The sequence below is a fragment of the Astyanax mexicanus genome, chromosome 9 (assembly GCF_023375975.1).
Source record: "Astyanax mexicanus isolate ESR-SI-001 chromosome 9, AstMex3_surface, whole genome shotgun sequence".
In the NCBI taxonomy this organism is placed as follows: Eukaryota; Metazoa; Chordata; class Actinopteri; order Characiformes; family Acestrorhamphidae; genus Astyanax; species Astyanax mexicanus.
Genome location: NC_064416.1, coordinates 14,761,421 through 14,776,090, shown reverse-complemented (window position 1 = coordinate 14,776,090; position 14,670 = coordinate 14,761,421). Strand labels below are relative to the sequence as shown.

The following is a 14,670-nucleotide window of genomic DNA, read 5'->3' as shown; positions in this document are numbered from 1 at the left end:
GTACTGTACTGCACTGCAATGTAACAGATTAATTTGTTTGTTCACATAGACAATTCTAGACAGATCCTGCAGGTCACAATCATTATCACAATCATTATTACTCACTGAGCTGTCCACTGTGGGTGGTAACGCCCTCTATGATGCATTTTCTGTACACATGTAACCCTGAGATTTGAGGAATTGCCTGTGTTACACTGAATTCTATGACCATCAAATTGTGTGTCTGTTTCTGTTCACATGCACGAGCGCTTTACGTAGATTACGTGTGCTACACTGACGCGGGTTTGTTTCTTGTTCTGCTGCCTTCAGCACTTATAACCATGAAAAATGCATATATTTACACCATATATCATCTATTAGGGCGTATTACTATCTATTACAACTGTAGTTGGTTTCTATGGTCCAGATCAGTTTGGTTTCACACAGGCATAAACCTAAACACAGCAAAATATGTACTGATAAACCAACCAAGCACATTGGTTGGTCAGAGCTGTCTGGTTTGTGAGCAAGAAAGTAAATATAGCGAGAAGATTCTGTGTCGCAGGGTGAATAAATGTGCAGTTTAAAACTGCTTTGACACTGAGCGCTGAAATGCTGTGCTTTCACAGTGATTTTAATTGGACGTGCAGTACAAAGGTAAACGTAGTAAACAGAGTCATTTAGCTGTAAGTAGTGAAGGCTGCACAGACCGTGCGTGCAAACAGCATGAAGCAGCAGAGACAGCATTTGTTCACTGCTGTGGTAGTTTGAGTTATCTGGTTAATATATTAGTTTAAACTGCGTCTTATCATCAGTTTGGCTCAAATAAATGGACTATATTTTATAGCTGGGTCAGATCAAGACCAAATCACGTTCTCACCGAAGCGAACCGCTCCATAGTTCGTTCTTTTGGTCCGCACCCGAGTGCAATACCTGTTTTCACACCTGCTCAATGCAACTGCACTAAAGTTACAAACGGACCAGACCAAATAGTTTTAACCGGATCAAATAGTGCTGGTGTGAAAACGGCCTAATTTGTAGGTAAATTAACTAAAACTGAGAAATAGTGCCCTCTACGGTCACAGAATTCGATGTAACACCTGCACAACTTCAGAAATGGAATGTCCCATACATCTGGTACCCACTATCAAATCCATTAATCAATTATGATGCTTTGCCAAGAACATGCTGCTCAGCAGTGTTCAGCTTCACTCACAAGATAACACCTCACAACTTCCTCACACAGGTTTGGTCATATCAGTATCAGTTCAAAACATCATAATATCATGATGCATATTGTGGAAATGTCTTCAAATATTGCTATTAAATTGTATTATATAAACATAATAATACATAATAAAACAAAAATAAACATAGATTAAAATCAGACAAAATCAGGTAATCAAGTGCAGTGCAACTACATAAATAGCCTTTTCTTTTTTTTTCTTTTTAAAAGAATAGAGAATTCACAATGACATTACTGTTATTATTATAAAATAGGCTAAAGCGTTCATCTCCATTCTTCCAGAAATAAGCACATCCCTCCTCTTCATCTCTTACTGTGAAAGGAATATTTCCCAAGTGCACTTAGTATCACCTCTCCAAGGTCCCACCATTCATAATCCCCCTTTTATTACTTCTGAAAAATGGCCATCTCACAGAGAAAAACGGACAAATGCACGGCCCGAGCCGGACGGCTAATCCGTTCTCATATCTCCACACAGAAAGTGGGTTGGCTCGGCGCAGGGCAGCAAGGGGCCACTGAAAGAGCGTGGTGGAGGGAGGGGGAGGGGGAGGGGGGAGGGGGGGTGGCTAAAGTGAGAGAAAGTGTGAGATTAAGTAAAAGTGTGGCGGATGGAGGGAGAGATAGAGCGGAGAGAGGCTGAGGGGGAGGAGGTGAGGCAGAAATCAGGAGTATCAGCTCCCGGTCTGAACACTATTATCAACCATGGAGAGAAAGTAGCCGCCACCCCACTGCTCTGACCCATTTACTGCAGCCTGGCTGTGTGTGTGTGTGTGTGTGTGTGTGTGTGTGTGTGTGTGTGTGTGTGTGTGTGTAGAGGATATAGTCCCTATAGAATAAGAGCATAATAGGAAATTGTATATTTTACAAAGCAGCACATTAACAATCACAGGACCCACCAGCGTCTCCAAACGTATATATGACTCATTTCTATACATTAAGAATAATAATTCAGCTCATATTTATTCAACTCACTTAAAAATAAATAAATAAATTGTTCTCCTTAATGTGATTTTTAAGTCTGAACAAGAAATATTGAATTGCACCATAAACTAGCATAGCAAACTAATTGCCTCAATTAGCATTATTAAGTTCCTTGGTAAAAGTTGGCATAACTAAATCATTTGTTTGGCAAAATGTACAAATTGTAGTTGAACCTTAGTTGAGGCCTAGCCAACTAATCCGCACATGCTCAGTTTGACTTTTTAGTTAAATGGGTCTACTGAGCAATTATGCAGGTTTTTCACCTATTTGTTGGTCACGCTATTTGCATATTGGGCATGTCCTCCCATTTCTCACTCACCATCAGTGTGTAGTCATTCCCCACAGGCTGCTGCTCTTCTCTTAGAATTTATATATGTGTTATTGTATAGTAGTTAACTGTCTCAGTCTCAGTGTTGTAGGCTATAAGAGTAAGTTACTGTGTTTTGTGTTGCTCAGTGTGACTATGTGCTGTCTGAGTCCAGCTGGTCATATTTGTATTACGGCAAGCCTATATGACTGACAATAAGACATATATTTGTAATAGTCATAAATTCTTAGTTGCTAATCTAAATGAACAAAACATATAGAGTTTATGCTCTTTATGTGAGTTTGATTTATGTAAAACATGTGATGGACACAAGTTAATTGTTTTAGTTGATCTTAAAGGATCGTCAGCAGAATTTACAAAACACATGTCATAGAACCTTAGTGAGGACAAGCACAAATATAGTATATTTTACATTTATTTGATGCAGCATAAACTTTTGGTCAGTTTGGATACTACATTCAGCTACTTTAAGTTGCAGTCTTTGTTGACACAGCAATGTCAGCTGGTCTGTTCCCTGTAGAGAAGTATTGCCAGTAGAATAAGACTCCCTGAAGCAGATACTTATGCAGATACCAAATGCCTGGCATGGATAAGATTGGTATAAAGCACTCCAGCATTGAGCTACAGAGTACTGAACTGTGTTCCCAAGTCTGATGGTGTTCCATACATGATGCTCTTGCACACAGCAAACTGTGTTCATATATAATTATTTCTGGTACATTGCTAAACCCCTGCAGTGATTCCTATTATAGAATCATGCCTGTTTTTAATGCAGGAGAACAGCAAACTGGTAGATACTGAAGGCGTTTCAAATGTACAGAAGTTTCCATACCTGTTCCAGCTTCTAGTTCTGTGCTTCTTTTCGAGATGTTTCTAGAATTTTGAATCATCATTGCATAAAAGTAACACTACATTTACTTGTGTATAGGTGTCTGTCTGCCTCATAGTAACAGGCCTTTGAGGCTCATAAATTAATAAACCTTATACTCATTTACCAACAGTAAATTAAAACTGTGCTATCATGGTCCAGCTGCTCATATAACAATGACGGCTTCTTTTCTTCTTTCTCACAGAGTGTTCTAAAATAAGACATTACATTTCTGTGCAGTTTGGCGTTAATTACCCCTCAGTTTTGGCTGGCAAGTTTGTGCTCAAACATTTGGTGCAGATTTTAATAAAACTCTGAATTTTCTCCTTTATCCCTTAATAAGCCTGTAAGACTGCTTAGATGTATTGATCTGCTTAGCTTGGAGCGTCTGAGATCCATCTGCAGTACACTGGCTGTTCCCAGAATCACACACACACACAAACTCAAAGGCTCTCGGGGGTCCAAGCACTTCTTATTAGAGTGGTAATGATGGTGTGTGAGCTGCTCCAGTGCAGGAATAGGCCAGCAGGTATCAGTGTGGGAAAGAGGAAAATGCAGTTAAGGAGCTATATGCTTTACTGAGTTTATTGAAGCTGGAATAAAGCTATTTTTATCAAGTTATTCTACATTTTTTAGCTAATTATTCACCTAAAATCAAGTTAGTTGCCTACTAACTGATTCAATAAGCGAAGGCTGATCAATAATAAATGTTTTATATGGAATAAGACAGCTAATAATTTTGCGTTTGGTGTGTTAAACGTTGACAGTAGGTATATTACAGAGCCAGAAGTTTGGTTGGCAGCACCAATACCACAAAAAAATTACTAATTCTCATACAACGACAAATGTAAAGCAAACTAAAGTCCTCATTCTATCGTTTTTTTTTTTTATCGTTAATTTTAAAATGTCTAGTTGTGGTCAGTTTTTGTAAAAGAAAATAAAGTGCTCAGGTGTTTCTTTTTAGCCCTGCTTTATTTCACTGAATTAGAGGTCTCTGGAAAAAAGACAGGATTTGGCTCCCCATCCCTCCTCTCTGCGGACCCTCCCTCCTACTCCAGCTTCAGCTTTGTCTGTGGGAGGTCCTAAGCCGAGGTGGGCGAGGCCATGAACTCACTGGTTGACATAGACTTCTAAACCTTTTCTGATCAACTCGTATTTCTGAGGATTTTCTTTTACTAGCTACTGCAGACAAGGGAGGCTGGGGCGTGCAGAATACGTATACAACTCAGAGAGACCTATAGTATTTCACAAAAAAAAAAAAGAAAAAGTAAATTTTAGTGGACTTTAAATAAATGTATTCCCACATGTATTCACACAGAAGAATTCTAGCATCAAGTCAAGCACAGACATGTAACCACGAAACCATAAAACATGGTAAAACATGAAGGTGTTCAACAATTGAGAGCACAGTATTTACTGAGCAAAATAGTAAAAAAAATATAAGTATCAATAATAACTAGTACTAATCAAATTCAGATCATCATAAAATATCCTCTGCTTGCACACAAATATTGTACCAATTTAGAGCCTGAACATTAGACTGAGTTCCTCCGTTTGTTTGAGTGAGACGTTATTAGTTGAATTACATCATGCTTTTGTTATTGCCAGTAAAAACTGGGACTGCAGCTGAGTGTTAATGATGCCTCTTACCCTCAGCTTACAGCTCCAGAGCTTTCCAAACTCTGAAGTGTTTTTATAGCAGCAGAGAAATCAAGGTCCTTCACAGCTTCCATTTGTGGCTGAGCCTTTGTTGTGCTGTAGTTTTTCCTGAGCTTCTGGATTCTAACCTGTTATGTATTTTATAAACACTTGGTGATGACAGACAGATAGGTGAAGGAATATTACTCACAAAAAAAAATACAATTTAAAATATTCCACTATTTTATCTTAATTGTATCAATATTACATATAAAACATATAATTGCATTATGGACCTCTTGTTCTTGTTTAAAAAGTTATCAACCCTATTTTTTATACAGTGAGGGTTAATATATTTTTTTTAAATATATTTATATACTAGTGCATCTAAAAAAAATAATATAATTAAAAAGTATGTTTATATCAGTAATTCAGTTCAAAATGCGTAACTCATATATTACATAGATGTATTACACACAGAGTGATTAATTTTAAGATTTTATTTATTCTATTGTTGTTGATTATGGCTTACAGCCAATAAAAACCCAAAAGTCAGTGTCTCAGAAAATTAGAATGTTACATACGACCAATTGGTACTTTAGGCAGTGTGGGCAGTGTGCCAAGTCCTGCTGGAAAATGAAATCTGCACCTTCATAAAAGTTGTCAGCAGAGGAAAGCACTACTGCCGATGAGTTGTAGAAGCCCAGCAAATATTTGGCATGCTACTGTAATCTGACCCAGTCAGCGAGTGGGAGTCAGGAGCTGCGGCTACATACAGCCAATGGAATTACGGAGAAAAAGAGAACCACGGGTCCAAAACGAACCACATACACGCATTACCAGAGCTGTTTATGGAGAGTCTGACCACTTTCTGTCCCCCTGTCATTTCACTATCATGAAATGACTGTTAAACTCTAGAGGAAGCCCATGAGTGAGTGCTCTATGAATGGGGATGAATGAAGCTAAAAGCTAAAATAATTCTCTAAGTTTAGAAATTGAATAATATATTTTAATCAAAAAGCAAAGAAAGCATGCCTGTATATTTCAGTTTATCTACAGAACACTACAGACACTCGCATTACTGCTACTGTGAGCTGATTGGTTGGTGGGCTGATTCTGGAGATACAGGTAGAACATGTTTAACCCTTGTGTGGTGTTCGGGTCTGTGGGACCCGTTTTAATTTTTCATCAAATGATACAAAAAAATATTTTTTCTAACTCAAACTCATTGGCATGGGCTCATTTTTTGTGAAAAACATATATCAAAACACATTTTCGATAAACACACACTGTACACCCCCCCCACACACACACATTTAAAGTACATACAGTATGTTTGGTCAAGGGCTAATAAACATTGCTTCATTTGTAAATTTGAAACTAAACACATTTTCTACTCATATCTTGAGTTGAATTCATTTTCTTTTACATTTTATTAAAAAACTAATAAAAAAAGAGTAGCACTTTTTAAAAGAAATGTAACATAAGAAAGGTAAAGGGCAAATATTAACCATATAAGCTGTTTATATTGCTTGCAATTTAGGTGAAGCAGGCATGTGTAAAGCATTTTAATGTAAAATTGCTTAATTTTGCTGAATTAAATACAAGTAACAAAGTAAATGAGTAACAAAAATATGAACACCACACAAGGGTTAAAAGTCTTATAACTGGAGTTCAAACTGATAAAAAATGATGGCTGTGGTATTGGAACTTTTGATAGAGTTCTGTGTTGAGGACATAAATACGTATTTGAGTATAAAAATGATCAGACATTTATAAAATTTTAGATATTTTGCTCAGTTGCGTCGTATGAACCCATTCATTTTGGACTCACCGCAAGTGCCTATTCTCCTCTATATAGATTTTCTCGCATGGCATTGCTAGTTCTCATGTGTTTAGTTCTGCCATGTTCTCCTGATGAAACGGGTTTCTGGCATAAGCTGGTAAATGGCTTAATAATAGTTTGTCCCTTTAGATTAAGTTAGAAAAAGTTTAAGAAATGAAAAGCCTGTTCTCCAGTTGTCTTTCCTTGAAGCACTTATTGACCACTACACATTGGATCACCGTGTAAGACCTGCCTGCTGTTCTGATCCAGCACTTTAGCCAGAACAATTTGTCTCTTCTCTCACAGTGTCACAGATTATTATGCTTGTCCATTTTTCCTCTTTTCAGCACATTAACTTCAAGAACTAACCGTTCACTCGCTGCCTAATTGTTGACAGGTGCTACTGGAACCGATAATCAGTAATTCACTTCCCCACTGTGATTTAAATGTTATGACTGATTGGTGTATTGTACTGTTTTTGGACTGAGAACATTGTTATTATATCAGTTTAGATTTTCATTTGTTTCGTCTGGATTTCAAGTCTGAGTTTATTTGTGTGGAGTTGGTTAAGGTTCTCGCACACTGAGCCAGGTGGGCAGTGAGATTTGTGGATATTGATTTTTTCTGTAATGGTCCTCTTCAGCTGGAGGTGTTAGAAAAGGCAGAGGCAGGGTCAGGTATATTCCTGTGTAACTGATCCAAGGTCATGAGTGAGCCATCTTTGAATAGGTGCTTCAGACTAGCCACTCCTCTTGTAGTGTCTGAAATATGAGTATACAAATTGTTGTCTTCTGTGTCCTTTTGTTGTTTCTGTCTCATGGTGAATGAGAGGGCAACAAAAAGTTAGGTGTGTGTGTGTATGTGTGTGTGTGTGTGTGTGTGTGTGTACATATGTTAGACCCTCAGTCATGATTGTTCTTCTGCCATCTGGCTGAACTGGGTCTCAGCTGTGCTGGAGGAACTCTTAATCTCGCTGCTCACATCGTAGGACTGGCTCTCAGCTCTCAGATTAAACAGAACAGCAGCTGCCAAAAGACTGAGAGAGAAGAGAGAGCAGCACAACTCACCAAGACACTCGCTTCTGTTATGTAGTGTGCGTGTGTGTGTGGGTGTGTGTGTGTGCTTCCTATAGCTCTGATTTATTGCACTTAAACAGTGTATTGTGTTTTGTGGCCTTCAGGAATATCTTCTTTTCTTTTCTTTGCTTTTCACTTCTCTCTCTCTTTTTCTTGTTCTCACTTCAGTGTGAGATGGGATCAGAAGTTTTCTGTTTTTTTTCTTTCATTCCTACATTCTCCCTCTCACACTTTATTTATCTCCTTTTTTCTCACATCTCTCTTTCTTGTTTTCACTTCAGAGTGAGAGGGATAAAAAGTTCTTTCTCTTTCTCGCTCTTTCTCTCTCTTCCGCTTATGTTTCTTCTCCTTTTCTCTCACCTTTCTTTTTCTTGTTGTAATTGAGAGTGAATGTGCTCTGTAATTGCTCTCCCTGTCTTTCTAGTTCTCTTCTGCATGAGAAGGAGCGATAGTTCATTTGTTTCTTTCTTACTTTTGTTTCTTACTTTCTTTAAATGTGCTATTTTCCTATTTTCTCATGTCTTTCTTTCTTTCAAATCATTTGAGTGTGAAAGGGAGTATAAGTTCATTATTTTTGCTCTTATTTTTTTTCTTTCTCTTTCGCTCTCTCCCCCTCTGTTTCTCACTGTCTCACCTGATCTCTCTTTCTCTCTTTTTCTTTAATTTCTCTCTTATTCTAATTCTGACTTGAGAGTTAGCGTGTTCTCTTTGTATTTTTTTGTTTTGCTTTCTCATTATCTCATTATTTATCTATTACAGTTTTTTCTTAAATTCTTAAACACAAAACTCAATTTTTAAACTACCTTCACAAAACCTCTGACTCTTCCTGCAAAAACCAAACTACTGCCTCAAAACAGATTAAACTGTGCTCAAAAACAAAAAAATGTTGTCAGATCAGACCCCCAGTGTTACACCTGTGTCCTGTCTGTAACCCCGCCCCCTCGTCATCCAAGCCCAGGTGTTTCTCACTCTCCTCCTGTATTTAAGCCCCTCTGTTTGAATGTTCAGTGTCGAGTCTTTTGTATCCTTTGTATCCGTTGTATCTTTGTATCCTTGCCGTTCGTTTGAATCCTCGTCTTCCGTGCACTCTGGTTTTGTGTTCCTAGTTCTAGTTTATCCTTGCCTTGTTTTCTTTGTAGTTTTGTGCGTTACCCGAGTTTTGTTTACTGTTTTATTTTATCTTGTTTGTTTATTAAATAATATATTGCACTTACGTCCATCCCTCCGTCTCCCGCGTAACACCCAGTCAATCAAAATTTAAAACACTACTGAACAGTCATTACACACAACATAGAAAAAGGAAAACACATTGATCAGATCATAAAAAATTGAAATAATCTTTAGTGTCCACAAAAATGCATTTTTAAGAGAAATGGGTAAAATGGGTGATTTGGGGTGAAAATATATTTGCAAGTTGTGTCTAACTAGGAGGAAAGTGCTTAAGGTTCTGCCAAAAGGGTGACCGTTTCAACAAATAGGTTCTGGGCACTGAGCATTTGGTTCAGACAACAGGATTTAGTGTTTTAGCAATTGAGAAAAACTGTAAAGTAGGAGAAGATTTTCTGTTCCTCTATCACTCTCACTTTCATAAAAGCTATCTTTCTTAATTTCTCTCTCTCTCTCTCTCTCCTCTCTCTGTACACATGCTGAGGTGCTCAGTCAGTGATGTAGCTGGAATAGCACACGTGTATGAAGTGAATATTAATGGATGTGATGCTGGATCAGGTTTGTAGATCTGCTGAAGCTCCAGTCAACAAATCCTGAACTCTGTAAACACTAACAGATTTACAGCCAGTCTCACAGCACACACTCGCATCTTTACTTATTCTACTCACATGTGGAGGAGTGTACATACTCTTCACTTCCACGTGTGTGTGTGTGTGTGTGTATGCGTACGTGCGGGTGTGTGCACATATGCGCATGCGCATAGTCAGCAGATTGTCCTTCAGTAGGGGAGCATTGCATTGATTTCCATCCCAAGTCCAATCACATAAATCTACTAAGACTTGAGACACCAGCCCTATTAACCAGGCACACTGCTTCAGGATTAATGAGCCACTTCTTTTTCCTACACACACACACACACACACACATTCAGAAAGACTGTGTCAATCTGCTGTTTCAGGTGAATGTATAAAACAGGCTTTGTGTTGTTCTCTTTCAGAAACGAGAGAGGATCGGACCAAGAGGCTATTCAGACACTACACTGTGGGCTCTTATGACAACTTTACCTCGTATAGGTAGGTAAATACCACATTTGTTTGTTAATACGTGATTTAACCATTTAACGCATGGTGGTAGCTGTAGAAACCTCCTTATTTTGTCTCAAATTTCACTTTGTAATTGTAGTTGTTTTTAAAGGAAATTTATCATTTTCTAAAAAAGCTGAAAGTTTCTGGGGACAGTTAAGAAATGGAACACAAACGATGTGATGTAAGAACTGTAGTTTTCCTGCAAAGCTGAGTCTAACCATGACCTGCAGTCCAGTGGACATTTTATGTGCTTATTTGATGATATTTTTGAGCAAATTAACCGTCATTTATGGCACCCACGCAAGAAACACTACCTGCTACTGTAATTAAATAAAAAAACACAAGTGATACAATCAACACTACACAGAGAAACAGCTTTAGAAATATCTGCTAACCCTGCACCTGTTTTTTAGTCTGTCCATATCAATGAATATGTAATAAAAGGGTTAAACTGTACTGTTTTTTATATTAATATGTAAATTATATCTATTTTTAATGATTTTACAGGGGAGAAAAAAATACATCTCACCTTTAAATAGGATGAAAGTTAATTTGGAGCATTTCTATTGGACCATTCTTTATAAAATGTTACCTCAGAGTAAATGTAATGACTGCCTAATTCACAGTATGTCACACTAAGTTTTAAAAAAGGCATTGTCTCATAGAGAAGTGTTGCCAAAAGAATAAGACTATCTGGAACAGATTAGCATGAGATTGTTGTCACCATGCTCAATGCCAGACCTGTGCTAGAGGAGTATAAAGCCTGGAGTAGTGCAAGAACTGTGTTCTCTGGAATGATGATGCTCCATTCAATGCTTTCAGGATGAGTTGGGTGGAGGCTATCCATCATCCTGACCTCAGTAATGCACTTGTCACTCAGTGCAATCAAATCCTCACAGAAATGCTCCAAAAGCTAGAAGAAAGCCTTCTCTGAAGAGTGGAGACAATTACACCAACAAAAGCAGATAAAGTCTTTTTATTCCACTTCATTTCAGGAAAAAAATGATGAATGTGTGTGTTGTTGTTGTTGACTGTTCTTCTTCTTGACGTATGTTCTGGCAGTTTTGGGATGACAGGTGTGGGCATGAGACAGTGATGGGTTTCAGTATCAGATGTACAGTGCTGTTCTGCGCATGCTATGCTTTATAAACTCCTCTACTGCCATCTAGAGGTTTGAGCATGTTATTACAGAACCTCCACATGCTCTGTTCATACAGAATTTGTCATTTTCATAACAGCTTGTATCTGCTGTTCCGTATTCTTCTCTGTATTACTGAACTTCATGTCTTATTAATATAGGAGCTTTACCGGATTGCGGTGGCTGTTAAATGCAGGCTTATAATAAAGTGGCATGAAGTGAACATTTCATGATAAATGAAATAATATTTTACATCTGTATATGATGTATTTAAGAGCTTAGAGAGAAACTCCAACTAAGTTTAAAAATTATAGTGGACAGCCCTTCTAATGTATGCAATCTATTGCTTATCGTCGCTGTCCAATGAAAAACACCTATTTCCATTTTTGCCAATTTTTATCTTAGTACATAATTTAAACAGACAAATTGTCCCTTACACTGTGCCAACATTTCTTGATGAATGTACCAATAGAAACTCTTCAAAATGACCTGAAATAAACTCTTTTTACATTGACTTCCATTGAAAGTTTACAAGGTTTTTTCTCTCTCTTGTAAAGTTGCTTTTTTGATTTTCATGATATACAGATGTGCAAAAGCACACACACAACTTGTCTAGTTCTAAAAGAGGTCTATTTCCAACAGAACAGGACTGTCTACAGATGATAAATATCAACGTACTGACATCATGCCTTGTGACAGATGTTGAGCTGTGGAACAGTAGAACTGTGTTCTTGGAAATAATAATATTTAATACTGTGGCATTTGAAGTTAATGAGTTGAGGATAGGGTTGGGTATGGTGGTGATCATCCAACATCTTGACCTCACTAAGGCTTTTGGGGGGGGTGGGGGTGGGCTTTCTCTGTCACATGACATCGCGTTCAGTAGCTCCTCCATTTCCACTTGCTGTTGTATTCACATGGATTTCCGTTGAAACGTGTGCCCAAAGTGTAATTACGGTGTGCGTCAGTGGATAAATAGCTATTTTATTAAACGCAAGGTAACGAAACTCAGTTTCGAGGATCTGAAAAACAATAGATAATTTATCCTGTAATTTTCTCAGAGGATGCCTGAGAAGAACATGCACATGGTCGTTCCGGATGGGAATAAAATCACAGAGGACCCTTCCATAAAAGAGAAATTTACCCCAGGACCTCCTAAGAAACTAATCCTGTCCAGATAGGGCTTTTGAAGAGAAGAGATAGATACTTCAGCAAAATCAGGACATATTAAAGTTTCTATAACTTTAGAGACTTGTTCATCTTGAAGACACTGTTCTCACCCTGCTGGACGAGACTGGGACAAAGAAGTTGGGATGGAATGATTTAGGCTGAGAAGTAGAGTGTGAGAGAGAGAGAGAAAGAGAGAGAGAGAGAGAGAGAAAGAGAGAGAGAGAGGATTAATGACTGGAGTCTCTCTGTCAAACTATGCGTCCCCACTCCATCCGTCTTCCTTCACTCGCCCTGCCCAACAACAGCAAACAACAAACAGCAAACGAGACTGAGCTTATAGACTGAGACTGAGTGCTGCTCCCGCCTCACTGCCAGTCTCAGCTTCACACTGATTTACTCACTCTAATAGAGCACTCTGAGAGTTTTAGCATCTCTTAACTGACTGGAACCCTGCTCCATCTTTAACTGCCATGCAGGAAGTTTCTGCAGCGCCCCTGAGGTGGAGTGTGTTCTGGGTGGAGGGGTAGAGTGGTGTGAGGGGTAAGTGCTGAAAGCTGAAATGAAAGGTGTAGAGACCGGGGGGATTACAGTAGAAAGCTTAAGTGATGTCTGGCTGTGTAACACTGAAAGGGAAGGCTGCTTCTACTGGCATTTTTGAGTGTGCATTGGTTTATTGGTATGTGTGTGTTTGTGTGACAGAACAACGCATGAGCAGGTGTCCCAATACTTTTATTTATTTTTTTTATTTATTACTCAACAGAATATTTTATGATACTGAAGTAAGTTTTGTGTACTGAAGTAATCTTTGTTCTGGAGTACATGGTATCTATTTCATGCAAAAATGATCTGGAACACTGATTCGATCACGTTTCCACTGTATGATGGTCCACCTTAGCTGCTTCTGAGCCCAGAGAAGTCAACACTGCTTCTTCACATGGTTAATATAAAGCACCTGTTTTGCACAGTAAAGTTTAAGTGGCATTTGTGAATGGAACTCTGCATTGTAGAGGTAGTTAATGATATTATGCAGGAGAAAAGTGTACAAAGACTTTCCAATCTTTTTTTTTGAGATACATATACAGTAGTGGGACCACAGACTGACACAGAGTCCGAGAAAAGCAAACAACAAAAGTGAATGCTGTTGCTGACCAAAGTTGCTTCATTAAAAGTTCCCAATACAGAGTAAAGCTTGAGTCTCATTCCTCTACAGTTCATGCATTTGTTGACAAACTAGAGATCATCTACCCATCTTTGCTCCTCTAAGACTCATTCCATCATCTACCGCTTGTCTGGGGGTCTGGGTCACAGGAGCAGCAGCCTTAGCATAGAGGCCCAGACCTCTGTCTTCCCAGCTACCTTTTTCAGCTCTTCTGGGGGGATGCCAATGTGTTCCCAGGCCAACTGAGAGATATAGTCTCTCAGGGTCTCTTCCCGGTCGGACATGCCCAAAACACCTTACTAGAGAGGCATTCATATGGAGTGAATTTTGTGTCAAACGTTTTACACAAAAAATGAAATCTGCAAACAAAATTTTAAGAATCGAAAGGTTGTATGTAGTTTCAAGGGGAACACTTTCTTCTAAGCCACGCCCACCCGTAAAAACTCAGAAACAAAAAACTGAAGCAGAAGCAAACAAGAGATTCCAGCAGCAAAAGTCTTTAACAGCAAAATCCACAAGAATCCACAGAAAATCCACAAAAACACACAAATGAAAGCAAAGACTGACAAAATCCAAAGTGAAATAATTTTTAAGTAACTGCAAAGAACAATAAAGTAACCAAGTATTTTTTTTAAAATATGTATCTGTCATATTTTTTCTCTTTTGAATTTGCAACATACAATTTTTCCTTTTAATTCTTAAAATTTTGATTGCGGATTTAATTATTTTTTGTGCAAAACTTTTGGCACAAAATTCACTCCATATATATGGCTCCTCTCAACATGGAAACTCATTTCCTCTGTTTGTATTCACAATCTCATTCATTCGGTCACTCCCCAATGCTCATGGCCATAGGTGAGAATAGGAACATAGATAAACCAGTAAACAGAGAGCTTTGCCTTCCTGCTCCGCCCTCTCTTTCCTACAACAGACCAGCTCAGAGTCTGCAACACGGCAGATGCTGTACTGAGCCACCGGTCAACCTCACACTCCGTCCTTTTCTCACTCGT

The 14,670-nt window shown here is 38.4% G+C and overlaps 1 protein-coding gene across 4 annotated transcripts in view; it reads left to right on the top strand.

Moving 5' to 3' along the window:
- shank3a (SH3 and multiple ankyrin repeat domains 3a) overlaps positions 1-14,670 on the top strand; it is a 475,306-nt gene that overhangs the window by 419,774 nt on the left and 40,862 nt on the right. For all 4 annotated transcript variants that reach the window (XM_049483671.1, XM_049483669.1, XM_049483670.1 and 1 more), the window contains one exon: positions 10,106-10,181. In XM_049483671.1, coding sequence (XP_049339628.1) covers positions 10,106-10,181 — 76 coding nt within the window. The remainder of the gene's footprint in view (positions 1-10,105; positions 10,182-14,670) is intronic.